Here is a 26,946-nt window from a genome sequence, read left to right on the forward strand (position 1 = left end):
GAGCCGCTATCGTTTAGTGGAAACACCTGATGTTACGTCAAAGACCGCTAAGGAAGCAGGAATTGCTAATGAAAGCTGCCAGACTGTTGCTGTAAGTATTGCTGTGATAAAAATGTCATTTAAATTATAATTAGATACATTGTCGGTAAACATATTATTTTCCTCAGGTCTGTTTTGCCTGTTCCTCTGTTTTTAAAGGTTGCAGCATGAAAAGCACAATACAGCGCTCCTCACAGAAGAATTATTTTTTGTATTGTTACCTGAGTGTTGTTATCTAGGCTAATTATTAGCCTTATTAGACATTTTTAATTTGCAAAATTGTAAAATTACCTGCACACACCAGTTTGGATAATTAGCTGAGGGTAAAAGTCAGGGTTATTAAAATAAATAGTTTTCTCACCACTAATACCATGGTAAATGTAGACAGGGATACCTGCTACAGTGCTAAGACATAGCACTATTAGTGTTAGTCCTAACAGAGTTTTCATTCACTGAAAAATATAGAGGACAATATTCTAGTGTAGTCTGTTGGTATATTTAAATGGTCAGCAAGCCATAGATCCAATTCTTGCATGAAATATTTTACAAAAGCTGCTGAGACCATTAACATGGCTAAGTTCAGTTCAGTGGCTGTTTGACACCTATAGCTTGCAGGCAGCTGTTTGCATTACTCAAATAAACTTATTACACAAAACTTTAAACATTAAAATGATTGAAACAAGTGAGTCTGAGTCATGTTCAAATTTGACCCCTGGTCAGTTTTCAGAAATGGGAACGAGAGCAAGCTGTAGCCTAAACTTTGACTGTTAAACGGTGTACTCCAAAATATTGGCTTTAGCTCTGTAGTGAAACAGTGGTGTGAGGGACAGATGAATGCTTAATTTATCCAATTCTTTTAAAATATTTTGAGGGGCATTGCAAGTTAAGGTAGGCTATAGCTACAATGCTCAACCTTTTATTGACCCTTTTTAATTGTATTCTTTTTTTTGTGTAGCCTGCTCACACATTCACCAACTCTTTTGGACAGAGCAGAAAAAAACTACACGTGAAATCTCAAAATTACGAAGGTAGACTACCTAATTGTAATTAGACTACAGTAACATCTGCATTTCTCTTTTTGTGTCTTTTTATTTCACAGAGGCAATCATAAATCTTTAATCGTTCTTATTTTGGTAGCCTAGGTTCCCCTGTCTTAAAATACAAGCTCATGTTTGAGAACACTTTGCAATGAAACATCTCACTTTAAAAATGTCTTTTGGGTTTTTTAAAAACACTTCTGAAAAGTCATTTAACAGCTTTGTAAACAGTAGCCATAGTACATGAAAAAGTCGACTCCTCCGTCGGCTAACTATTTGACAATGACAATACGTCACTGTATGACGAAAGCGGAAGTCGTTGGCTGATGTGGACCATAGACGATGTGGACATAGGAGAATGAACTGTTGTCATCTTTGTGTTATGAAAAGGAGTCTGTTAGTCGCCTAATTACACAGGTGAGCTCGTATTAAATGTACTCTTACCACTCTTTTTGTTTACGTTCCTCTGAAGATCGGTTTAAAAAACAAAAAGTGTATCTCCAAAGAGCTTATAGGTGTTAGCAATACAAGTTAGCTTGTAAAAAAAAAATCACAAAACGAAGCTTCCTCCTGTTTTTCATCGATCAAACGCATGTTTATTTGAACTTTTGTTCGTTATTTTTTTGTCTTGTTATCTTTTACAGTATTACATTTCTCCATGCCTTCGTGATAGTGGTGTTATTACATGTTATCAGCGCATCAAGCTCAATCATCCATCTCACTAGAGCAGCTTTCCATCCCACGAACCTGACTGGATATATGGCATTTTATAATCACACATTTCAATTCAAACACTGGGAAATCTGCGTTCTTAAAAGGGAATACTTTGTCACACAAGATACATTTATAGCTAGTTTATTTTCACCTGTGACTGGACATAGGAAACCAAAAAGCTCACGATACACCTTCTGTCGTTTTCCTTTTTAAATGGAATAAGACTTAACTTATCTTCCCTCTCTCTCTCTCTCTCTCTCTCTCTCTCTCTCTCTCTCTCTCGCTCTCTCTCTCTCTCTCTCTCTCTGTTTCCCTGGCAGGGCTCACTGGGGTGCAGACATGGAAGTGCCTTGCTACATGCCCAAACTGCTTTTTGAGCTCAATGAGCTGCGGAAAAGGGACTACTTCTGTGACTGCAGCATCCTTGTGGAGGGCCGTGTTTTCAAGGCCCATCGTAATGTGTTGTTCGCTGGAAGTGGCTATTTTCGGGCTCTTCTGGTTCACTATCTGCAGGTGAGAATAACCCATCATTCGTGGTGGCGGCAGTAGCTCGGTCTGTAGGGTTCAAGTCCCGGTTGTTTTTGGTAGCTGGAGAGGTGCCCTTGAGCAAGGCACCAAACCCCCAAACCGCTCTGGTGCGCTCCCTGTGTAGCAGTGTGTAGCAACCCCACTCTGACATCTCTCCACTTATGCATGTCCACAGGTCCTGTTTGTTCATATGTGTGATTCGGTCCTATCTCTAAAAATAACCCGGAGTTTCCCTCAGGGATTTATAAAGTATTTCAAAATTTAAAAAAAATCATTGCCTCCTCTAAACACATACACTTGTTTGGAGGTCTGATTTTGGTTTACAGCTGATTCTTCATTGCTCTCACAATCTTCAATTGTTGACCTCGTCTGAGGAGTTCATTCAGTATACGTACATTTAGGAATTTTGCTGGACATCTTCATCAATCTTCGAGATTTCATTCATCATGGAAGATAATTCTCCTTCTATATCGATTCCCTGTAATTAACGTATTATAGCCAAATATATCAAAAAAGAAAACTTGATTTGGCTCATAATGTCATTCTATAATCAGCAGAATTTGTGTCTTCAACTAAGTCGCAGCATAATTGTTTTTAACTTCTTATTGCATCTCTTTCATTTAGGATAGTGGACAGCGCTACAGTACAGCATCATTGGACATTGTCACAGCTGATGCCTTCTCGATTATCCTGGACTTCCTTTACTCTGGCCGCTTGGCCCTGAACAGAAGCAATGTCATTGAGGTTATGTCGGCAGCCAGCTACTTGCAGATGACTGATCTGGTAAACTTTTGCAAAGGCTACATACGCTCATCTTTGGAAATATGCAACAAGGAGAAGGAGAGGAACATGGAGAAGAAGGACCAGGCTCAGGGTGGAGGGAGCGGACCTGCAGACAGTGGCACTCCTGCCGCAACAATCTCCAGCGGTGCAGCAGCGGAGGAGCCGCATTCACAGGTCGCAGAGGCAGATAGAGGGTCGGGGTTAGGAACAGAATCTGTGACCTCTGTCCGCACTGCAACTCCCAGCACCAGCAGAGACATGGATAACAACTACAACCCTAGGGAGGGATTTTCATCTGTGAGGGAAGGACAAAAGGTACACATGGATCAGACTAACCTCTCATCCTCTTCATCGTCTGCATTGACCCCAGAGTTAGTGCACCCCAAAATAGAATATGACCCCGATGAGGATCTCATGGAGTCCCCTGACACCAAAGAACTGGTCCCTTATCCTGGGTCCTCTCTGCATAACCCTCATCACGGCAGGCTACATCCGCCCTCTCCGTCCAATGAGCGCTCTCCCATGGGATATGGCTCCTCCTATAATGCCAGGCAGGTGATGGAGATGCTGGCTAGAGGTGAAGGCTCCAGTCCTCTGGGAGACAGAGTAGGGCAGCGCTTTAACCAGGGACTAGGTAGCAGCACAGGAGGAAGTAGAATGGACGAGGGTTTAGGGTTTGTGGGGTCTTCCATCATGGAGATCCAGTCTGATTGGCTCGGAGAGGACACAGGTAATCAGCCAGGTCAATCACAGCTTGTGTAGACGTTCACTGGTGACAGATATTGCAGTGTCGTCCTGTTAAAGTTGATCTTAACAACAGGCCTATTACTCCCCCTGCAGGTGATGGCTTGGTAGTGCCAGTGAAACTCCACAAGTGCCCGTTCTGCCCGTACACTGCCAAGCAGAAAGGGATCATGAAGAGACACATCCGTTGCCACACAGGAGAGAGGCCCTTCCCTTGTCCCATGTGTGGCAAGAGGTTCACAAGACAGGAACACCTCCGCAGCCATGCGCTCAGTGTAAGAACTCTGTGACTGCAGGATTATCAGATTATTAGATTTGTATTCAGTTGAGTCGTGTAACCTGTTTCTGATATGAAGGCCTTTAGGTCTAAGGTACAATCGGCGCAAAATAACATTTAAGAATGAATTCTCCATGTAGCCTGTCCACCCACACGAACACTTTTTTAAAGTAGGGAATACAGTATGTGTGTTGGCAAATGACGTCCTAAACATATCTTCAGTTGTTTGAAAATGTGAAGTCACATTGTTCTTACTTTTGATAAAACACTTTTTTTTAATTCGTTTCCGTTGTGTTGTGAGATTGCACATGTTGTTTACAGACTAATTATTTTTCCCACATTGCAGTGGATCGTGGATCGTATAATCAACGACACATTGTTGAATTATTATGAACAGAAGCAGTTAGAGCCTGTTATTTCTGGCAGTTTGTCGCAAGCAGTAATTATTTGAGGGCTGTTCAGTTCACCTGCTTTCACTGTCACTTGTGTTTTGTGAGCAGTATTAAGAGAGCAGTACATTTTTAGGCTCCGATATAGTCTATGTTATTTCTTGGACCCGAATTATATGGTATGTTTGGGGTCGTTAGTGAAATTGACGTTAAGAAAAGAAAAAAATCTGATATCTTTGCCGATATCTTTCTCAGATCTATCTTCCATCTGTAGAGATTGATAGATATAGATATACACATATATTGCGTTGATGTGAAATGCAGTTATCAAACACTACAGGATTGTTGGAGTGATAATGATTGTTGTTATGCTTTTAGCACACTTTGCTGGTGACAGCCAGAATGAGAAATGCTGTTGTAATACAATGATACTCAAATGAAATGCTATATGACTGGTGAATAAATCTAGTAACCTAGACGCATATCTGCAATAATATAAGCCAATACTGATAATAACTTGATATGCTAATATCGACTGATATTATCGGCTGGCAGATTTATCGCTCTACTTATCTTGTATTGATTTAAAGGTCAGTGGGGGCTGTGCCAAATGATTCACGCTCTGCCTTCTATGTTGAACACCAACAGGTCCACAGGCACTACTGGCCCGTATCATGTAAGAGCTGCAGGCGGTCCTTCACTGGATCCAGCGTTTCACCGGGACTGAGACGCTTCGGCATCTGCGATAGCTGCAACTGCGTGACCACCACTCATGAGGATTCTGTCCCCATTCACCCTGCCAGCCAACCAGAGTCTATGGAGCGTCCAGACGGGGGTACGGATTGGTCCAGTTTTATGGACGACGTAGACGAGGTGGAGGTTGGCAGAGTGGAGGACTTGGTTGAGAAACAGATGCTTGAAAGGCAACTGACTGCCTGCACTGACGTTGGTCACACACTGTGAATCTTTAGCACAAAGGAAAATCAGTCCTTAAACTTTTATAATTTTCCAGATTAACAGTGGCCACACTTTTATTTATGACGATAAGATGGCTATATCTGTTAATAATTTGTTACCAGAGAATGTTTCTTCCTCGCTGTTGGGAGATATCCGTCGTCAATGAATTGCCTTGAAGTAAATAGATTGTGTCTTTCCTTTTATTTAATTAACCTTAAATGTGGTATGATGACTATTTAATTTATGTCTTTGGACTGTCACATTAACATGTCTCCCTGTCTCCTGTACATGAATATGTGTGTCAAAGTTGCTTGTTTTATGTTTTGTTGTGTTTTGTCCAAAAAAGACCACATTCCACAGATATGATGTGATATAGGATTTGAAAAAAGGGCCATTTGTGGGTGCTGTTGCAATAAATGTATTGTGTTATTCATTTGTAAACACACTCAAACCGTATGTGACTATTTATTTTCTTGATGTAGCTTATGACACCTTCTAGATGATTTCCCTCCTGCCTCATGGTTTTGCATCAGTTGATGATTCTGCACGGGGTCATTTAAAAGCTCCTTTGAGCCCTCTAGTGGATGAGTTCATGAAAAAGGAACACTTTTTTTTAATGGGTTATTTATCAGTGCCAATGGTCAGATGATGGATCAAATTCACTACATTTAACTTTCTACCACAGGAAGTATATTAAAAAAAAAGACATAAAAAAGGGCTCAGATTAAACTTTTAACCGTATCACAAGCCATCCGTGGCACGAACATAATAATCTAATAGTCAAACGAGTGGGCGACTACATTTGTCTGCCCTTCCCCCCTCAGAATTCAGGTCTTATGTGCAGGATTGTCACAGACAGGTAGATGTGCAGAAACCTGTCAGCAGAGCAGCAGGATCATGGGGCTTCGTGCGCGATTTCCCTGCATATTACCTTTGATTTGTTTGAGTCCCCTTCTCACTTTGGGACCGGGATGCTCAGCACGCTACACAGAGGACTGGACCAGTTTGGACGCCAGACCGCTGCCACAGTGGTACGACGACGCGAAGATCGGGATTTTCGTCCACTGGGGGGTCTTCTCGGTCCCTGCCTACGGGGAGTTCAGTGAGTGGTTGTGGTCCTGGTGGAAGACAGCAAAGCGCCTGGACGTAGTTGAGTTCATGCGGAAGAACTACCCACCGGGTTTCGAGTACGCGGACTTTGCGACTCAGTTTCACGCAGAATTCTTCGATCCGGATGACTGGGCGGACATATTCAAAGCCTCTGGAGCCGGGTAAATTCATTATTACCCCCCCTAGAGAAACAGATACTAGGAGCCATACAAAATGTGCACAAACCTGTTGTATTTCTATCAGAGTTGTGTTTATATTGCAGCTTTTGTTTCCAGTGTTTGCACAGCCACAGCCACTCCTGCAGGTGCTTTACCACATTGAGGCCATTTCAATATGAATCCAGTAGCCTGCTGAATTATTAACAATACAATTATCACTGTTTCTCAAAAGTGATATAAGAGTGCTTTCAACAGAATCCCTGTTCACTCCCCTGAAACAGAAATGTTTTAAAGCATATTGTGTACATTATATTCTTTTTAAGGTATGTAGTGTTCACATCCAAGCACCATGAAGGATTCACGAACTGGCCCTCTCCTGGCTCTTGGAACTGGAACTCGGTGGATGTGGGTCCTCATCGGGACCTGGTGGGACAGCTGGCTGCAGCTGTCAAAAAGAGGTGAGGAAAGTGTAGAAGGATGATGCCTGTCTTGAACCTGTCTTACAATATGTTGTGAACGTGAAATGGGTCATAAGAAATAGAGTAGAAATTGTTGATTTGCATAGTAAGATGGATAAGAAAGAGCAAAAGTGGAGTGTCCATTCAGTCATATTTGTCTTCCATCAGGTCACTACGTTGGGGTCTCTACCACTCTCTGTATGAATGGTACCATCCCCTTTTCTTGGCGGACCAAGCCTCTGGATTTAAGACTCAGGATTTTGTTGCCCAAAAGACTCTTCCTGAGCTAGTGCACCTCGTGATGGAGTACCAACCAGATCTTATCTGGTCTGATGGGGACTGGGAAGCACCTGACACCTACTGGAACTCCACCCAGTTTCTGGCCTGGCTGTACAACGACAGCCCAGTGAAGGTGAAAGAGAATTCTCAACAGGTTTTTTTTAAGAACCTGTTTATTTCATCACATGTGTCAAGCATGATGTAGGACTAGTCCTTCTGGTAATCAATCAATCTCAATCAATCAATCCTTATTTGTATAGCCTCAACTCATAACAAGTGTTATCTTGAGACAAAAAGCAGGTAAAATAACTTACTTATTGCTATATTATGAAGACCCGGCTTAATCCATCATGAGCAGTTTAGCAAAGCAGCAAAAGTTACAGTGGTAAGAAAAAACTTTAAGAGGGAGAAAGGGATAGGGGGAGATGGGATAAGATGCAGGAAGAGGGATGGGGAACGGGGGGGAGGGGGGGGTGTTCAGGCAGGCTCTAATACCCTCAAACTCTACTGTAAGTTCAATGATTAGTAATGTTTTTATCAAATACAGCATTTTAAAAATAGCATTTCTGGTGATAATGTTTGTCTTCAGGATGTGGTGGTCACAAATGACAGGTGGGGTAAGGGCTGCTACTGCAAACATGGCGGTTACTACAACTGTGCAGACAGATACACGCCTGGTAAACTTCCAGATCACAAATGGGAGAAATGTCAGTCCGTTGACAAACGCTCCTGGGGTTACCGAAGGAACATGAAGCTGAGTGAAGTCATGGACCTGCCGTCCATCATAAAGGTGAAAGGACATGGTAGAACATTGCTGACTAAGGTTCTTTTGAACATTTTGGAGTTAGGTTCTTTGTATAAATCTAACACATTTTTCCCTCAGGACATGGTGTATGTGGTGGCACTGGGAGGTAACTACCTGCTGAACATCGGGCCGATGTCAGATGGAATGATAGCCCTGGTGTTCGAGGAGAGGCTGAGGGGACTCGGGGCTTGGTTGGGGGTCAATGGGGAGGCCATCTATGCTACCAAACCCTGGAGAGTCCAAACAGAGAACGACACCAATGTCTGGTGAGTTATTTTTCAATTTTCTTCCATTGTTCTATTTTCACATTACGGTGACAGCAGGCAAAGCAGAATGGTCCAGCTGCGCATTTTGTGATCTGGGGAAAATGATGTAATGCCTGTGTTAGTTTGACCTTAGACCCGCTGTTTGCTGTTATTACAGGTACACTGTCAAAAACAACACAGTTTATGCGACAATCATCGGCTGGCCGTCCAAACAACCACTTCAGCTCTTGACGCCAAAGATGTCGGATGCCACCAAAGTAAGCTGCAAACCTTAATGTTTTTAAAGTTGAATTCTAGTTTACTTCGTTTGTCATTCATATAAACTCCAAAAACTACTTTGACGCCCACAGGTTACACTGTTGGACTACCCAGATGTACCACTGAAGTGGGCACCAGTGACAAAACAAGCTGGACTCGTGATTCTTTTGCCTGCAATGCCGTTTTCTCCAGGAAATGCATGGGCTCTGAAACTAGAGGGAGTGGTCTAATGCCCCAGAGCACATAGCACAAACTAGTGCAAGAAGTATTTAGGTAAAAGGGTAGGTCTGTTATACTTTATTTTTAGGGCTTTCACACTTGCAGAAAACTCTGCAGGAGGAGCTGTATGTGTGAACGCAAACAGCCAAATTTTTCGCTTGGACTTCACTCAGAGTTTCTCCTGCCAGACCCCTAGCATTTTGTCCGCGGCAAGTCAGAGTGAGCTGATGTGAGAATGCCGCAGGATATTCTCCGGAGAATTCACCTCGAGCCAATAGGTGGGAGACGTTTATAAACTGTGTTCTCTGCTATTTTGTTGATAGTGTCATTCCGTTGGACTACACGTAGCATTGATATAAAGGCAAATATTCTCAGTGTAGCGTCTAGGGATGTAAAGATTAATCGTAAAATCGTGTTAAATCGATTCAAAGGTGTCAAGATTCACATCGGTATTTTGAAAAAAATGAATCGAATTTTGAATTTGAGGACGCACCACCGTCTTTTAAATCGGAGGTGTGGAAGCATTTTGGCTTCCCCAAGACAGAAAATGAAAGAGGTGAGAAGATAACAGACAAGACAAAAACTGTGTGCAAATACTGTAAGAAGACAGGGAACTACACAAATAGCACAACCAACATGATGCAGCATTTAATCGACACCACAGTTACAAGCTACAATCCCCTCCCCTTGTTGAGAGAAAAAAACATTAAAAGGCCAAACCACACTGAAAAGTGGGTTTGCAGCCCCTAAAGGAATCTTTTTCAGTAATCATTTGTCTACATTCTGATTTTGTAAAATAAATCCTGAGAGAATCGTATCGTGAGTTGAGTGAATCGTTTCATCCCTAATAGCGTCGTATATCAGACTCTGTTGCGTCGTCAACTACTATTGCATGTTTTTTTTTTTTACGTCACGTCTTACCTCAGGAGACCCGTTGCCCCCCTCCCCTCTGACAGGGATAGTCTCCTGCTGAGAGGAGCATATGTGAGTCCACTGATGAGGTTTAATTGACAGGGTCATACATGATAATGCAGTGACATAAACATGCTGAGACTTAGAAAGAAAAAAAAAGCACTTTATGTAATCACTGTTTAAGTTGTTGAGGAAAATATCATTTGTGTGTCCTTGAATTTAATAAAAATATTTTACTAAGCGTTGGGGGGGGGGGGGGGGTGTTTGGCTTTTACAGCTATGGGAAAGCTTTTAAAGAGGAGCAATTTTGTTAACAGGGTTTCCTAAATAAAGATCAATCCTCTGTGAGTTATATTTCTCGTGTGATGGTGTTTTCATTTCAAATGGCGCTGGTATCTCTAACACAGCTAACACACAGTGGCTGTGTCGGGAAAGAGCTGCTTTTCACTAAGGTTTTTCAATTGTCATTTTTGATCCTAATGCACCAAAAGCACAAAGACAGATTCCTTAAGGCTATGTAGATCAATAAACCTGATTCTGATAAATATTCATACTTAAATCTAAAAAGAATGAACTACACATTACAAAACCTATTTTACCCCCAGAAGTGCGAATGACCCTCCAAAGAAAGAAATCTAAGAGGTCAAAACTGAAACATGGATAAGAATACATCTGGGGATTTTACCCCCCGCAGAACAGAAGAAACCAACATATCAACATTAAAGTTCATGTTCTACCAGATTTATTGTCTCTCCTATTACTTAAGGATTTGATTGATCCTGTGTTTCCTTGTGTCCCCCTTTACATTGTACAATATATTTACTTGTCGATTGTTATTTTATTTAAACTTAATTTAATCTGCTAAAGTGAGGTTTTGAGATAAGCCCTTAGGGTTTCTACCTCACCAGCTCATGTGATTTATTTATTTTTTTGCTCTATTCCTTTTTGACTGTTCTTTCAACAATGTGCAAATAAACTTAACTGTATATCAGGGATGGGGCAACTTTGGTCACCAGCAAGGGGCCACATTCATTTGATTCTCACTGCCAGAGGGCCAAATTGTAGGATACTTAAACGATAACAGTCAATTATGTCTCAAATTTAACTCAACATATACCAGTGATCAAATATTATTATGGACATATTTCTGGTTTTCATGATTTCATGGCTGATTTTGTCATGTTTTTCTTCATGTTTCCAATTAATTGATGTGTAAAAATTGACCTGAGGGCCACGTTGAGAGTCGATGGGGGCCTTATGAATCACGGTGCTACATACTCCTGTACACTAGATGGCGACATCATTAACAGCAAACCCAAAGAGAAAGAAGCAGGAGAAGAAAACAGTACGTCAGGTGACCATTCATATGATACACTTCACATGATAAATCTTTAAGGGGTGATATCAAAACGTCACTTTTCCATCTTTTTGGTGGGCTGATGGCTTCACCAGTCTCTGAAGATTAATCTACGCTTTGCTGCTAGACTTAACTTCATTTTGCACCAGAAGGAGCATTCTGACACAGACGTAAACAAGAGTCTTTTGTTGTTATCATGTCAGCAGTGTTTGTCTTTGTGGTTGCTTTAGCTTCTCAAACAGCAGCTCGGTACACAGCAGACTGGAAGAGTTTGGACGCCAGACCGCTGCCTGCATGGTACGACGAGGCTAAGGTGGGGATTTTCGTCCACTGGGGTGTATTTTCTGTCCCCGGGTTTGGGAGCGAGTGGTTTTGGTGGCACTGGCAGGGCGAGCAGCCCCCTGACTCAAAATGCGTCAAGTTCATGTCAAAGAACTACCCTCCGGGGTTCAGCTACCCGGAGTTTGCTCCAGACTTTAACGCCGAGTTCTTCAACCCGGGGGACTGGGCGGACATTTTCAAGGCTTCTGGTGCAAAGTAAGTGTTTCTTCACCTCATTTTGTGACACGTAACTTACACCTGACAGCGTCACTTCCCCAGTCCGTGTGTAACATTGTAACTTAAACGCAGGTATGTCGTCCTCACCGCCAAACACCACGAAGGATTTACGAACTGGGGCTCTCCAAACTCCTGGAACTGGAATTCAGTTGACACAGGGCCTCACCGCGACCTGGTGGGAGACCTGGGGGAGGCGGTGCGCAACAGGTGAGCCACACATGTTATTGATGAAGAAGAGGAATGAAAAGTGTTCACGGTTGCTGACATGAATTCACTCAAAGGGCTTTCACAGTTTCAGAAAACTCCTGGAAGAATCTGGACAGGAGGAGCTGTAGCCTGTGCCTTGAACGCAAATAGCCTTACCCAGGGTTTCTCCGGAGTTCAGTGGATTAAAGAGAGTCGTACAACTAGTTCTGTTCTTGTGACATTTAAATGATCGCCTAAGATACTGCTTTATACCTTTTTTTTTTTAATCCAATTTAACATCCCTTATGTGTGCCAAACGGAGAAGGACAAAAAAAATACAAGGAAATCTACAACATCTGGTTACATTTGACATTGTGGCAAGCTTTCATTCCTTTTTTGGGAGACACCATCACTGAACGGCTGAGAAAGCACAGACGGATGTGTCACTTTTATCCCCCCCGGCTCGAACTTATGACCGCAACAAATGCATGAGCAATGAGGGTCAGAGTTCACGGTACAATGCTATGATCAAATAGAAAGTGTACACCTACTGCACGCAGTGTACACACACACTATGGAGGAAAAAAAAGCTTGAAGTCTATTGTTTAAGACTCCTAATTGTCAACTCAAATCTCAGATGACAGTTGTTTGGTTCATTGGATTAGGGATTTAGCAAACCAGTATCAGCATGAACACAGCAGGACAGGGCAATATATTTCATTTCAAATTCAATTATGACTTTGGCTTCCCACAGTCATGAAAACAAGACCATCAGGATTAAACGATTACTGTGCTGCATGCTGTGCTGCACTCGTTTTGTACTCAGGTTTTGTTAGGCCCCGTGTCCACCTGGCGTTTTTTTTTTTTTGCCGGTGTGAAAACAGCTGGCTGTGCATGAAGTGTTTGTGTGCTGAGAAGAAAAGTGCTGCACGTCCCTCCTGTCTCTATGACAACCGTCTGTTGACAACGGCCGCTGTATGACCGGCACTGCTTCGTTACTTTTTGCTGTATGTTTTATATTTGAGATTGTTTATTTCCTGATCAGACAAAGAGCGAGGAGGATGTGGGTGCAAGACACAATCTGTAGGCGTCAAAACTACCGGGAATATCATGCGTTTGAGAAGAAAAGAGTGCCAAAAAGTTCTTTCAACTTGAGTGCTCGGAGGCGGAGCGGCCGCACAAAAAAGGCGGGCCTTACACGTGTTGAATATTTCAAAGTGTTTGTTGAAGTATTTAAGTCACAAGACAACATCGCCACTACTTCAAAAACATCCTTCATTTATTTGTATGTATTTTTTCAGATGCTCGCTTTTCAAAGTGTTAAAGAGTGTTCAAGTGTGTGGAGTGCATGTGATCCAGATGTTGTCAAATCAATGAGTAATCCTGTTTATTAATCACGGTCTCAATATCAATCAAATGAATCGTGATTAGGATTTTTGCGATAATCGAGCAGCCCGAGAACACAGACATCATGAGGTTATGTATTTGATGATTCTAGTGTTGCATTCTTAAAAACACTTTGCTTTCCTTGTTTAGGTCACTTCACTATGGACTTTACAACTCCTTGTATGAGTGGTTCCACCCTCTGTACCTGATTGACAAGAAGAATAGATTCAGAACCCAGGAGTTTGTGATGCACAAACTTCTCCCTGAGCTTTACAACATGGTTGTAAGGTCTGTAGTACTAAACTTACTCCATCAGTTGATTGCACCTAAAGTATTTATGTGAATTACTCCTGCATATAATACATTTCGTGACACACAAATATGTGTTACCATTTTCTTTCGTTGCTTTACAGATACAAACCTGAAGTCATCTGGTCAGATGGGGACTGGGAAGCCCCTGACACCTACTGGAACTCTACCCAGTTTCTTGCATGGCTCTACAACGACAGCCCAGTCAAGGTGAGTTTTTTTTTATATCACAAGGTAGTAACAGAAGTTATTGTTACAGTCAACTCCTCTGGCCTTTTAATATCTCTAAAGGAAGAATAGAATCTCCATGTGAGACAAACTTCTCTTACTATGGTTAACTCTGCTCTAACAGCCTTCCTGAGGAACGCAGGGGGGCAGAGTGTTGATATACTTATATATATATATATTATAGACTACTCAAAACTAGGCCCTGACCGATATCGGATTTTTTGGATCGATATCGACATTAAGGAGAAAAGAAATCTGATACTGATATATCAGCCAATATCTTTGTAATATCTCTGTCCGATCTGTAGAGATATATGTAATATAGATAAACACATTTCTAACTTTGATCCCTCAATTGCAGTTATCAAACACTTGTGGAAAAGATATACCGTATAACAAGTAGGTCACTCAAGTGGAAAGTAACTGCATATGTATATACTTGCATCACTGCTGGTCACTCTGGAAAGTGATAATGCGTGTTGTAATCCATATTAGAGCCTGACTGATCAATCGGTAATATCGGCAGATATTGGCGTATCCAGTGACTATCAGTATCGGCTACATTAATGCAGATATGTGCCGATATTAAGTAGACCTATATGTCTGTCAAATAGCATTTCATTTGACTTATCAGTGTATTACCGTAGCAGTTCTTTGTCACCAGCAGAGGGCGCTATATGGATTACAACAAGCGTTATCACTCTCCATACTGTCAAGCGGTGATGCACGTACATGCACAGTTACTTCCCAGTTGAGTGACCATCTCGTCTATGGCATATATCTTTGCACAAGTGTTTGAAAACTGTATATGAGGGATCAAGGCAATAAACGTATGAATCTATGACTACAGACCAGAGACACATCTAATAAAGATATCAGCCTTTATAACGGTAGCAGATTGTTTCTCTTCCTAATATTGATATCGTTTTCAGCCCCCAAAAAAAATCACATATCGGTCAAGCCCTTATCCATATAGCACACTCTGCTGGTGAAAGAGAACTTCTAGTGTAATCCAATGATACTCAAATTCAATGCTATTTGACTGGTAAATAAATCTAGTCAAATCTGCGCATATCACAACGACTAGGTACCGCTAGTCACTTGCTATGCTAACATGCCGATGAATCGGTCGGGCTCTACTCACAACTAACTTTTTTCTTGTGGCTATTATTGAACTCGATTTTAAACCCACAAGTTAAAAACAGTTTAACTTTCACTTTGTCTTTAAAGGTATTTATTTATTAATGTGACAATATATGTATTCAAGTCTGTATATGTTCAGAATACCAAATTAGAGTGTTAGCTTATTTCCCGCCTTGTCTCTTGTGTTTTACTTAATGTGCATTCACAAAGTTTGTAAAAGCATTTCCTCAGTTCCTGTTCTAGTTTTCTTGACATCTATTAATACAACAGGTCTTCGTAGAGAAAGACATGCGGTGATCATCTAGGTTTGCATGAACTTACCTGTTCCTCCCTGTTTCAGGATAGAGTTGTGACCAATGACAGATGGGGAGCTGGCTGTGCCTGTAAACATGGTGGCTACTTTAACTGTGAAGACAAATTCACTCCTGGCAAGCTGCCCAAGCACAAATGGGAGAAATGCACATCTGTGGACAAGTTTTCCTGGGGTTACCGTCGGAACATGAAGTTGCGCGAATTGATGGACTTACCCACTATCATCGAGGTTATTATTCATGCAGTGTTTCTTCACTAATATGTAATGCTGTGACTGCTCGTGTACGTGGCTTTCACAAAATACAAGTATTCTGTATTCTTGTTAACATCTGTGTGTTACTTTTGGCTGTGTGTCTCGCCAACGTGCAGATCGTTCACAGAAGCCGACATTTGCACAAGGTTTAATGTGTGATTAATGTGCTGCATTTTTAATCAGCAAATATGCTGATCAATAATTCCCCTCTGTGTCCTCCTGTGTATGTTTCAGGATCTAGTACGCACTGTGGCACTGGGTGGAAACTACCTCCTGAATGTGGGTCCAACACCTGATGGGATGATCCCTGCAGTGTTTGAGGAGAGGCTCCGAGGGGTTGGCGCTTGGCTCAAGATCAACGGCGAGGCCATCTACGCCTCCAAACCCTGGAGGGTCCAGATTGAGAACAGCACAGTCCCAGTCTGGTAAGAAGTGTGGACTGAATCACACAAATCAGTCTAGATATTCCTGTATTTTACAAGTCATAGCATGATTCCAAGACATCCATGTAGAAGCTGTTTAACGTGAATCTTATGACACACTTGCTCGTTATATAGAGGATTATTTGATGACACATTCAGTGCTTTCACATTTAGCTGTATGTGTGAATTTTTCACTCTGACTTCATCCAGAGTTTCTGCCAGCCCCCCGGTGTTTTTTCCGCTTAAAATCTGGACGAGCTGATGGACAGCACAGTGAGGTTCCTGAAGTAAAAATCCCCTTCATTTTCTCAATAGCGGATTTGATTATTAGCCATATTGTCATAACCATCCAAGGCAGACTTACCATTAGCTACCCGAGTGTAAAACGATGGTATATGTAGGAGACACAAGCTCAGATGATATCAACCTCTTTAGAAGAAAAACAAGTTTTTCCCCGTGATATTAAGGAAAAAAGAACAACACTACCCTTGACCAAAGAGTGTCACAGCGACGTCTCTTGATTGGTGGAGCTCGCTGTAACTATGGCAATGACTCCTGCCCCTTGGCGCCGTATGCGAACAGCCAGTTTTGATAGCAGGCTGGCTAGTTGGTTAGCTAACACGAAATGTACCAATAACCCTGTGATGCCGCAGTGAATGTAGTTTATATATTCAACAACACAAACTAGTACAACAAGTATTGACAGTATAAACTATATAAACAAAAGTTACATTTAAGAAGAAGCGATATCATTCGCAATGGATTGTGGGATAGGTAGTTCCTTGACTTCGGGGGAGAAAATGATGTACACGGTCTTGTACCTTTGCTGTTTTTGCACCGTATCGAATGTCTGATAGTCACGAGTATTGGGTTAGCTGGTTTGTTTGGTTCCAGGCTTCAATCTCTTCATATCAGGATTTTGTGAAATGTAAACGGAGGATTTGAATGGGGAAATTCACTCACAAAAAATGAGTGGTCACTGTTGAGCTCTATTAAACTGCTGCATTATGTTTTTCCTTCTCTGAACTTTTGTTGATATTGGGATTCTGTCAAACTACACATATCATTGGTATAAAGGCTGATATAAATATTATTAATTATAGCACCGTATAGCAGACTCTGTTGTTCGTCCAGAAAGCCTCCAACTCCCGTGACAGAGATCTCACTGCGGTGAGATGCAAATGTTAGCAGCCAGATCTGGAGGTTTTCATGAGCGGTCCTCCTGAAATGATCTAGAAATGATCAGGAGTGCATATGTGAAAACAACTAGGGAGAAAATGCAAAGAATACAATGTAGCTAGTGTCCCTAGCATCTGAGGGCGCGATCACACTGGCCATCAGTACCGTGCGGTGCGGTACTCAAGCGCGATTGCCCCCCCCCCCCGCTGCGCCATTCCCACGGTGGCTGCTGACAAAAGGGACGCGCAGTCGAGTCCGCGTCTGCACATCGGAGAACAACACAGAGAGCATGACAGCTACTTTACTGACTTTGCGGCTTATTTAAAGCCATTTTTATCAGACACAGCAAAAATAAATGAAAAAATAAAATAGACGCGCGGCCGAGTCCGCGGAAGAGTCTGCGGTCGCACATCGGAGAACAACACAGAGAATATGACAGCTACTTTGTGGCTTATATTGTGTCATTTTAGTCAGATACAGCCATGAAACTCTGGATTTCTCCATAATGAAGGCTGTCAGCGTTGTTTACCTGCGTGCTTGTGCTCGTGCATGAAGTGTACCGTGCCTAAGCACACCTCTCTGAAGTGTGCCAAAGCCAAGGAAGTGTACCGTGCCTGAGCACGGCACGGAGCGGTCACACTGGTCAAACTAACTGGACTTTAGGGGTGAAGCGTGCTTTGGCACGGTATGGATGGCCAGTGTGACCGCACCCTTAGACACTGAGTTGTCAAATGTCCATAAATCAATATCAGTGACTTGATTTAAAGCTCAATTACTATCTCCATTTTCCAGGTATACATCTCAAGGAAGCTCTGTTTTTGCCATCATGACAACTAAACCACCGAAGCCCACAGTGCAACTTATGGAACCCAAAACAACACCCACCACTACGGTAAATAAGACAATGTTGTTTTTACAAATGATAAAAACTCGACAGTAAAGCCTTGAAACAAACATAAGCAGTAGGCATATGTAGGCTTCTTCCTGTCCACATGGTGAAGGTCTACCACCAGCCTGGAGACTTTTCATTAACAGAGGGGGGTGAAGTTTTGACTTCTCATACATGAAATGTAATGAACTTAATTATTAGATGTTTTATCTTTTGTCCAGGTGACCTTGTTGGGGAGACAAAAGCCATTACCCTGGTCTCCAGTCAACCCAAATGCTGGTCTAACCATCCTGCTGCCTGAACTGCCATATACCCCTGGACAGGCGTGGATTCTTAAACTGGACGGCGTCCATTAAACATTGAACCTTGCTCAGATTGATTATTATGAAGGAGATAAATTTAGGATTGTATCATGGCTGTAGGATAAGGTGGAGCTCATGCACTTTGATTGAAAGGCCAGCACTTTTGTAATGGATTACTATTTTTACCCAAATGAAGGAATTAATCATTCTTCTTAAATGATTCCTGTGTCGATCTGAGGCCTAAAGGTTTTAACAATGACTTTTATGTTTTAATTGCTGTTTCTGAGGTGATTACATTTCCTTGTGTGTTGTTTGAAATGAACAATTAACATACAAAACATTTTCTATTTTTTTACTGAATGTTCTTAAAGTGAATGATTAAAGATGATCCCATTTGTCTGATCATGTGTTTTTTTGTTTTTTTTACAGTGTATAAATTATTTTACAAGATAATTTCATTCTGAAGATAATTCTTTGATGAAGACATTCACACTTTATGATATTGATGATGATATTTAGCACAGTTTTCATGTTGATTAGAACAGCTGTTGATGATGATGATATATTAATTTTAATCATAACTGAAAACTGCAAGAGGTGATTAAGGGCCCTCGCACCCCTGTGCATGTCGGGGTGTGTCGTGAAGTGCGGGGAACGCAGCCCACTACACCCATATGAAAAGTTTGACTTTCCCACTGGGATGATGTGAATGAAGTTTTCTGTGTTTACGACCACGTTAAGCCCCTCAAATAACTACTTCCTGTTTGATGGTGCTCGAGGTGTCTGTATGGCAACAGCTTGGACGTGGGCCTTTGAGCTTGGAAAGGTAGTATGGTAAAGATCTTAGGATGGTCAGAAGCAATTTTGAGGGAGATATGACCAACTGTGATGGAATGGCTAGTTGCAATTCAGTAGCAGTAACTTCCTGGTGGCGCTGTGACTGTAAGGGAAATTACCAGTATGAATGTGTTCAGGTATCTTGCATGAGAAATTTGGTTATGATAGAACACTGCAAATCAGAGTTATAACAACTCAACAATCAAACGACATCAAACTTTAACATCGGACTTAAAACTGTCCGATTGCACTCACTGACCTTGTTTCCTCTTTGCTTGTGTTGCACTTACTCTCTGATTTAATCACTTTGGATAAAAGTGTCCGCTAAATGAATTGTAGAAGGAAACAGACATGTCTTACTGTGTGTTTAAAGGATCCTTCAGGGCTCACCACTTCTGCTGAGTTGTGTGTAGACACAATTTCCCTTAAAGTATCAAATCCTATCCAATTTTCTGTCATCTTATGTAAAAATTTGTACAAACCTCGAGGGTGCTTTTCACACCAGAGTCTTGAGTGAATAGTGAGTTGGAACAAGATGACAGAAGAGCGTCTGGATGACATGTTTTCATGTTCTGTGCAGAACTTGTTAGCACTTTTATTTTTGGCAAACCCCTATAGTGCTTCAGGATTTGATTGCTAATTCAGCTCCTACCCTTTTAGATTTTACTATCTGGATGAACTTTGGCTGCAACCTGCCTCTCTTATAGCCGGAGGCTGCTGCTGCTGCATGTTTTCTCAGATCTCAGCAGGACACTTTATTTTCAGCAGCAGCAGCAGGCTACAAATGTGAACACAGTTCTGCTACCTTGTGAATGCATAAAAATAACCCCTCCGTGTGTCGGCTGGAGTTTAGGCCTGGCTGTGAAGCCGATAGCCCTGGGGATTCTGTATTTGACTCAGACTGACACTGCTAAATTGTTCTCTGTCCTCTCTTTTAACCTGCCTCAGATTTGCATTGCAAATTCCTCCAGGCGGAGAGAAACGGGGACGGAAATGGAAACAACAATTGTTGTTGTTCATTCCATCGAGTCAGAAAATCAACACCAAAGAAAGACACATGAGACACAGCAGCCCTTGTTTAACTCGCTAAAATAGCTTTATAATAATCATATTAATAGTAATAATATTAGCCATTAGAAAATGTTTGACAACGTTGACAGTGTTACATTCTGTGTTGGGGTAAACCACGTCACAGTGTGCCATTTCTCCAGGGCTTCAGCTCTATCAGACGTGCTCCTTTTCGACACATCTAGATCCATAAAATATACGAGATCAATAAATAAATTTGTATGTACAGAATGAGAACCACAACACAACAAACGTAAACATGATTTACACTTCACTGTGGAACACCCTCTTCTGCAGCACAGCTCCAATCTGTACCGCCGCTCCCCATCACTGCGGTGTTGTCATGCATCTTTGTGTATCCACTGGTGGCAATATGAAACAAAGTTTGTATCTAATGGCATCACTATTGCTATTTGTTCCAGTCAGTTCGTCTTAAAGGAGAAAAAACAAACGCATTTCATGTTTGTATGTACAGTATACGCTGTCTTGGCACTGAATCAAATGTACAAAACAAGGGAACGAAAGAATAAAGCTGAGCTGAAAGACAGAAAAGCTCGCTGTATCAAACCCGTCTCATTCAAAAATCATGGTGTTCAGTGAGAAGTATAAGAAAGAGATGAAGGAGGAGGAGAGGTGGAAAGACAGAAGGGACCGGGGACTACATCAGTTTGCTACATTATAGAGTAGAATTAGGAGAGAGTAGAGACTGTATCCGTTTGATGTCCATGTAGATGTCCTCCTCCGACAGAACTGAGAGTTCAGAGTGTAATAAATACAAAGGTCATACGTTGGAATCTTCCATTCAGTCCTTTAGTTTAATGTCTACTTTCCTCCCACTCCTCAACGTGAGTGTCCATCGTTATTCCCAGAGTTATTGTCTGTTTCCTTTTCTTCTACTCCATCTCCTTAGTAGCAGCTATTAAAGACCTGTCGTCATTGATTCAACTATTTTTTGTTTTGTACACATGACTCGCCCTCCGATACAGAACAATGTTTACCCATAGCTATACTGACAACACTGTCTTTAACAATGAGAGTGATGGCAATAATTGATCCTTTTCATGACAATTAATCATACTAATATAATCATATTGTAGTAACAATATATGTAATATTGAGAAGAGCAATGTCCATTGGCAACGGGTATTTACACTTTTGTAAACTCCAGAATGGCAGGGTATTATTTTGCTAATTACACAGTAATTGCTCAGTTGTCTCTCACCCACATGGTTACCTGTGTGTGTACTGTAAAGCAACATTACAGTGTAAGTACACAAGCACTCAGACACAAACACACACAGACACACACATACAACACATACAAAGGCAGATATAAGAATTCCAGTTACTCATCGCTGAGGTTTGAGCTGCTCTGGAGGCAGAGGGAAGTACAACTTAAGAATTAAAAGGCATAATATTGAAGTTTCAGATTCCCTTTTTTGGGATACTTTTTATGTTTTTTCAGGAACAGCCGATCCATGTGATAGAACTCCTTTTCTATACGAATGTTGTTTAAAGTGTTGGTGGTGACTCTGCTGTGGACCTGCCAGACTCCCACTGCTACCAATATTAATATCAGTACTTTTTAAACTATCATTATTATAGTTGTTACTGCTATTACTAGTCATATCTCTGCTATAATTAATAGGGCCCGACCGATATGCGATTTTTGGCGCCGATAGCAAAATCGATATTGGGGAGGGAAAAAAATAGATACCGATATATCTGCCGATATCTTTCTTTGATCTTTGATGTTACCTGTAGAGATAAGTAGATATAGATAGACACATGTATTGGTTGATTGCTGGAATGTGAATCAAACACTTGTGGAAAAGATTTATAACAAAGATAAGATGGTCACTCAACTAGAAAGTAACTGGGCATGTACGTGTAGCACCGCTTCACACTCTGGAGAGTGATAATGCTTGTTGTAATCCATATAGTGCCCTCTGCTGGTGACAGAGAACCGCTAGTGTAATACAATGAGACACAAATTAAATGATTTGGCAGATTAATCGGTTGGGCTCTAATAATTATTGGCATTGCAAATGTAGGTCAACATTATATGTCATTTTTGGTTATTATGTTATATCCCACCTTCTCAACCTATAACCTCTGGTGGTAGATCACTGTTTGATATAAATCTGTTTCTGTCATAGGAAGCTTTTTTTGCCAATGTTGCAAAGCGCTTGCTCGTATTGCATTGTTAAGTCTCTGAAGAAACAGACTACAAAGAGGATGCTATGTATGGCGCTATGTATACAACATTTTGATTGATAACAGCAACAGGTTTCAATGAACTAACAATGCACAGAACCTTCCCAGGAAAGAATGATGATTCATTATTTTATCTTTTTGATAAAATCAGTTTCTTCTAATGATGTATCAGAGTTGTATTAAGCTTATGTTAATGTTTCTGACAACACTGGTTGACTGTTGATTGTTCATTGTGGAAAAGTTAGTCTATAACACAGGGTTGTTCTCTGTGTTTTTGGACTGCTTAAATGTGTCTTCATTTGCTGGCAGAAATGGAAGAAGAAGAATAAGAAGCAGCCACAGTTAATAGCTCTAGTTACTTAACCAGAGATATCAGCAGCTCCTTTACTCCTACAACTGAGCTTAAGTACCGCCAGTACGTTCCACCAGAGCAGCTCTGCCTCTCTAAAATGTTTCTATAACTCAAACTCAGATGTGCTGCTACAGCATCCCTCTGTTGCAGATACAGTATACAGCACACACACACACACACACACACACACACACACACACACACACACATTGGCTCTTTGAGCTCCTCCACCACCGCTTCTTTCACTGCTAATCTCCAGTTTCTCAGAAAATGGCTACAAGAGAATGACGGAAAAAATGATTTCTAGTTTCATTCAGAGAGAATACAGACAACATTCCTGCTGGACTGATCCCGTCCTGTATCTCCAGGGTCCGTCGCTTGTGTAGAGTTATGAGAATCCCCTGAGGACAGAGGCCCGGTTCAGGGTTGGAGTCACTGCTTCTAGAAACTGAGGTACTCAAGAGTTGACTTGTCCGTCTGGCTGTCCATGAGGGGTTTTTGCACTTCTAGAAAGAGGTGGAAGGGTTCATAAAGTAGTTTGTCTAGTGTGGCGGTGAGTGCTCTGAATATGTTCATACAACTGTACTGCCAGGTGCAATTATAAGCTGAGGCTCCAGTAATTAGACTATGAAAAAAATACAGATGGTTGGGTCAAATACGGACCTAATAGCATGGAACTTGTTCCACCTAAGTGTGTTTGTAATACACCTGTTTCAAGGCAAGGTGGCTGGCTAATACCTCAACTTGTGATTAAAAGTATAGAGGAGAAAGTCAGAAGAATTGGAGAAGAAGAACAAGTTGCTACGTTGGATAAAGGTCCAAGCCTCTTTGATCCGTGGAGTCCCTCAAGGCCGAGTTGTAATGGAAAGAGCCTGCCATCCCTCTGCGTGTAGGTTTGAGGATTGTGAGGGTGGAGTTGAGAGGCCTTCACAGTGGAGTAACAGTATAAAAGCAGGTCTTTGTGCTTTGTTAGATGAGGGTTGTGTTACAAACTGTCAAGATGCTGTCAAGTTTGAGGGTAACACAAGAGAAGGATGAGGGGATAAAAGAGGCTGCTCTGCAGCCCACACTGCTACAAATGAATAAAATATGACGCCTGATTCTCAGCCCTTTTTTTTTATCATCTTAAGGGCAGCTTGTTTCACACAGAAATGGTTAAAGTGATCAGTTGAGTTTCAAATCTAAACATTGATTGCTGTTTCAAAGTTGCCAGTATCATTGTCCTCAAAGGATAGAATCTTTGTACAAAGAAGTGACTTGTTGAAATAACCGCACTGTAAAATTTTCAATTTTTTTTTTCTCGATCACAAAAAGGTTTTGTAAGCTACAAAATTTATTTCCTTTTTCTCAGTCAAAAATGAGATTTTGCTTCAATTTTTCAAAGGAGTTTGACATAAAACATGCAGTATTAACACCAACAAATTCCTCTCGTCATGTTTGTATTGCGAGTGTGAGTGAGCGAGTGAGACAAAGGATGGCATGTCAGTACAATTAAAACAATATTCTTTAACTATATTCTCTGCAGATTTTGTACTTGTCTATTTACATGTCTTTCTATATGCCATAATGTGTTCGAAGAAACCCTCCACATATAGCTGGTTAGGCACATGGAGTTGGTTCTAAAGAGGAACTACAGGGAGGGGGTTACAGCAGTATATGTCAGAACCACACAGATATACAGTAGGCCTAAGGAGGATCACACTCAGCAATCATCACTCTTGCCAGTTATTTACCCTGTGAACCTGACCCAGCACTCAAACTGAAAATGATCATTTTTTCCACATGTACTGAGTCTGGATATGCCACACAGCTGTAGTATCACACAATGCTATAATCTATCATAATAATACTTTAGTATTTCACATTTGATATATGCTTTTTTTTGTACATATACTGTACTCAGTAGTCTCTACTAATCTAGAATTGTAGATTATATTATAAAATATACATCTCCCTTTAAAATAAGTGTTAGAAAAAAAACAGGTCATGCTTAAAGATTCTTATATTCTTGTCTTTAAAACAGCTGATTTGGACTCTTTTTGTATTCATTGGCCTTCACTACTCGTACTTTGTGACACAAAGAATATATGCACCATCCATACAAAGACTTTGATTGGAACTATGTGCTCTGACATAAATGTGTCAATGAGACCCCTTCAAAGCTTTTAAAACATGCTACTCTCCAGTGGAGGATGATATCAAAAAATAAAGGTGTGAAAGGAAAATATGGTGCAGCAAACAAAACTGTGTCATTCCATTCACAACAAGTGTAACTCCATCTCAGTCGAATTAACAAACTCTATGAAGTTGGTTCTTTTCTATCATTTCACACCTGATGGTTTCCTCTCTTTGATGACTCTTTGGAAGGGGGGTTAGCGGGAAACTACATTGATGACTCCTTTTTTTGTTTTTCTTTCTCAGCGGCGTGTGAAATTGAGAGGATTTACTTCAAGTTAGGCAGAAGAGTTTGGCAGCTGTCCTTCCTTTGCCTTCGTGATCCACTTCTTCAAGCTTTTCAAGGCGGAAAAGTCCAATCCGAATCAAGGATTGCAAAACATTTCTATAAAATAAAGATCTTCTTTCAGGGCTGTTTCATCAGGGCATGCTGACAAAACTCTTACAAACCACTTATGTTGGTTTGGGTCTTTATCTGACCACTAGGTGCTGCTATAGTCTCACAGTGAAATAGGGGCCTTCTCAGCAAAGCCACTGAAATATATTCCCCTAATACTCCCAGAAACCCCACCCTGAACACTTGAAACTTCAGAGAGACTACATAAAAAGAAACCTCTGTGTTTTTTTGTGTGTGACTAGGATGCTCTCCTGCTATCAAGGCTGTGATGCTTCACCAAAAAAAGCTCCTTTAAGCAAACATGAGTGTGCATACTGTACATATAGCACTTGCACATTCAAACAGCCTTGCTGCTGAATGCTGAGGGTACTCGCAGGTCATGAAGAATGAAGTAAAGAGGCAGAAAGCTTGTTTGTTATTTCTTCAACTGGGTGGACAGATGGCACCTGGGTTAAAGAAGCTAGCTGTAGTCAGTGACCGTGCTCAGGGAATGTTCTTTGGGGAGTGTCGGCCATCCGACTTTAAGGGCATTTAACTTTATGGTGACCAATGACTCCATGTTTAATCATCCCTACTGCTAGCATTTTCAAGGGTGTGAGTATATCTTACTTGATTCGCATTCAGAAGATGGCAACAGGAGATCGAGAGGGAGATTCTGTTATCTCCTCACACAGAGGTTTTGTTCCTGTTAAGCCCTTTATTTTCAGTGATGGAGAAGTGCTAGGTGAACACGCACAGGCATGCTACTACTGCGTGAACATCCGCTGACAACTGGTATAAAAGTGGACTGTAGTTTGTTGTCAGCCCAAAAGAAACTCAGAGAATTAGTTTAAAAAAAAAAGTCTATAGCTCGTATCTGCTAGCTACCATTTCAGGGTCTAGGCCTCAGTGTCTGTAAAATATCCAAATTTCAAGACACTAAAATGGCTGTCATTGCTTTTTGAATGAGCATGAGGAGTGAATTTGTAGTTATGTGACGAAATAGTGAGGATGGGTAGCAGATAAAACAGCAATGACCTGCAAAAATTCCAAAAGTGGGCTAAGAGAAAGACTGCGATTGTTGCCCAGGTGAGCTTCGATTGGATGAGGATAAATGAGGAGGTGAGTGAGAGGCGTCTCAGAGTTCAAAGTCGAGTCTGGGCTTCAGGGATGTAGATCTCAATGCTGTCTGCGCTCTCTGTGGCCGAGTTCTGCCTGAAAGAAGCAGTGCGCTTTGTCTGCAGCAGCCTCCTCCTCGCTTCTGTTCTGTGACGGTCCCCGAGGTCCAGTGACTTCTCCCTGATGGGGAGGGTGTGTCCACCGATGCGAGGCACCACCAGCCCGCCTGACCCACCTCCGGCGCCCCCATCCATGCTGCTATCAGCCCTGAGGCTGCCACTCACCCCGCCTGCTGGCTTCTTTGGTAAGGGAGGAGGAAGCTTCTTATCCTCCTGGCCCAGCAAG

General features: G+C 41.6%; 4 protein-coding genes across 4 annotated transcripts in view; 3 read left to right on the plus strand and 1 right to left on the minus strand.

The window, feature by feature from the left end:
• Positions 1-1,392: 1,392 nt before the first annotated feature.
• On the plus strand, positions 1,393-5,913 carry zbtb8b (zinc finger and BTB domain containing 8B). The gene is made up of 5 exons (XM_061059990.1): positions 1,393-1,493; positions 2,111-2,303; positions 2,943-3,831; positions 3,942-4,120; positions 5,160-5,913. Exons 2-5 carry the CDS (start codon positions 2,130-2,132, stop codon positions 5,472-5,474), a joined length of 1,557 nt encoding a protein of 518 aa, XP_060915973.1. The 5' UTR covers positions 1,393-1,493; positions 2,111-2,129; the 3' UTR covers positions 5,475-5,913.
• A 298-nt stretch (positions 5,914-6,211) lies between these two features.
• Positions 6,212-10,287, plus strand: LOC132991364 (tissue alpha-L-fucosidase-like). Its single transcript, XM_061060128.1, has 7 exons — positions 6,212-6,739; positions 7,060-7,194; positions 7,363-7,606; positions 8,063-8,263; positions 8,357-8,544; positions 8,702-8,801; positions 8,895-10,287. Exons 1-7 carry the CDS (start codon positions 6,366-6,368, stop codon positions 9,030-9,032), a joined length of 1,380 nt encoding a protein of 459 aa, XP_060916111.1. The 5' UTR covers positions 6,212-6,365; the 3' UTR covers positions 9,033-10,287.
• Positions 10,288-11,435: 1,148 nt separating this feature from the next.
• On the plus strand, positions 11,436-18,859 carry LOC132990616 (tissue alpha-L-fucosidase-like). Its single transcript, XM_061058956.1, has 8 exons — positions 11,436-11,827; positions 11,921-12,055; positions 13,571-13,708; positions 13,834-13,939; positions 15,441-15,641; positions 15,900-16,090; positions 18,059-18,158; positions 18,377-18,859. The coding sequence occupies exons 1-8, from the start codon at positions 11,487-11,489 to the stop codon at positions 18,509-18,511; spliced, it is 1,347 nt and encodes a 448-aa protein (XP_060914939.1). The 5' UTR covers positions 11,436-11,486; the 3' UTR covers positions 18,512-18,859.
• Positions 18,860-22,615: 3,756 nt separating this feature from the next.
• Positions 22,616-26,946, minus strand: part of dlgap3 (discs, large (Drosophila) homolog-associated protein 3) — a 67,808-nt gene continuing 63,477 nt past the window's right edge. The window contains exon 12 of the mRNA XM_061058957.1: positions 22,616-26,933. Within this exon, the coding sequence (XP_060914940.1) occupies positions 26,628-26,933 (306 nt within the window). The 3' untranslated portion in view covers positions 22,616-26,627. The remainder of the gene's footprint in view (positions 26,934-26,946) is intronic.

Source organism: Labrus mixtus, chromosome 16 (assembly GCF_963584025.1).
Source record: "Labrus mixtus chromosome 16, fLabMix1.1, whole genome shotgun sequence".
NCBI classification, from domain to species: Eukaryota; Metazoa; Chordata; class Actinopteri; order Labriformes; family Labridae; genus Labrus; species Labrus mixtus.

Bases quoted from the DNA above. Each gene is read 5' to 3' on its own strand.
- LOC132991364 (XM_061060128.1), top strand. From the start codon at position 6,366: ATGGGGCTTCGTGCGCGATTTCCCTGCATATTACCTTTGATTTGTTTG. The intron at 7,607-8,062 runs GTGAAAGAGAAT...GTTTGTCTTCAG, and splicing joins ACAACGACAGCCCAGTGAAG to GATGTGGTGGTCACAAATGA. The intron at 8,264-8,356 runs GTGAAAGGACAT...TTTTTCCCTCAG, and splicing joins ACCTGCCGTCCATCATAAAG to GACATGGTGTATGTGGTGGC.
- zbtb8b (XM_061059990.1), top strand. From the start codon at position 2,130: ATGGAAGTGCCTTGCTACATGCCCAAACTGCTTTTTGAGCTCAATGAG. The intron at 3,832-3,941 runs GTAATCAGCCAG...CTCCCCCTGCAG, and splicing joins TTGGCTCGGAGAGGACACAG to GTGATGGCTTGGTAGTGCCA. The intron at 4,121-5,159 runs GTAAGAACTCTG...GAACACCAACAG, and splicing joins TCCGCAGCCATGCGCTCAGT to GTCCACAGGCACTACTGGCC.
- LOC132990616 (XM_061058956.1), top strand. From the start codon at position 11,487: ATGTCAGCAGTGTTTGTCTTTGTGGTTGCTTTAGCTTCTCAAACAGCA. The intron at 13,709-13,833 runs GTCTGTAGTACT...GTTGCTTTACAG, and splicing joins CTTTACAACATGGTTGTAAG to ATACAAACCTGAAGTCATCT. The intron at 13,940-15,440 runs GTGAGTTTTTTT...TCCCTGTTTCAG, and splicing joins ACAACGACAGCCCAGTCAAG to GATAGAGTTGTGACCAATGA.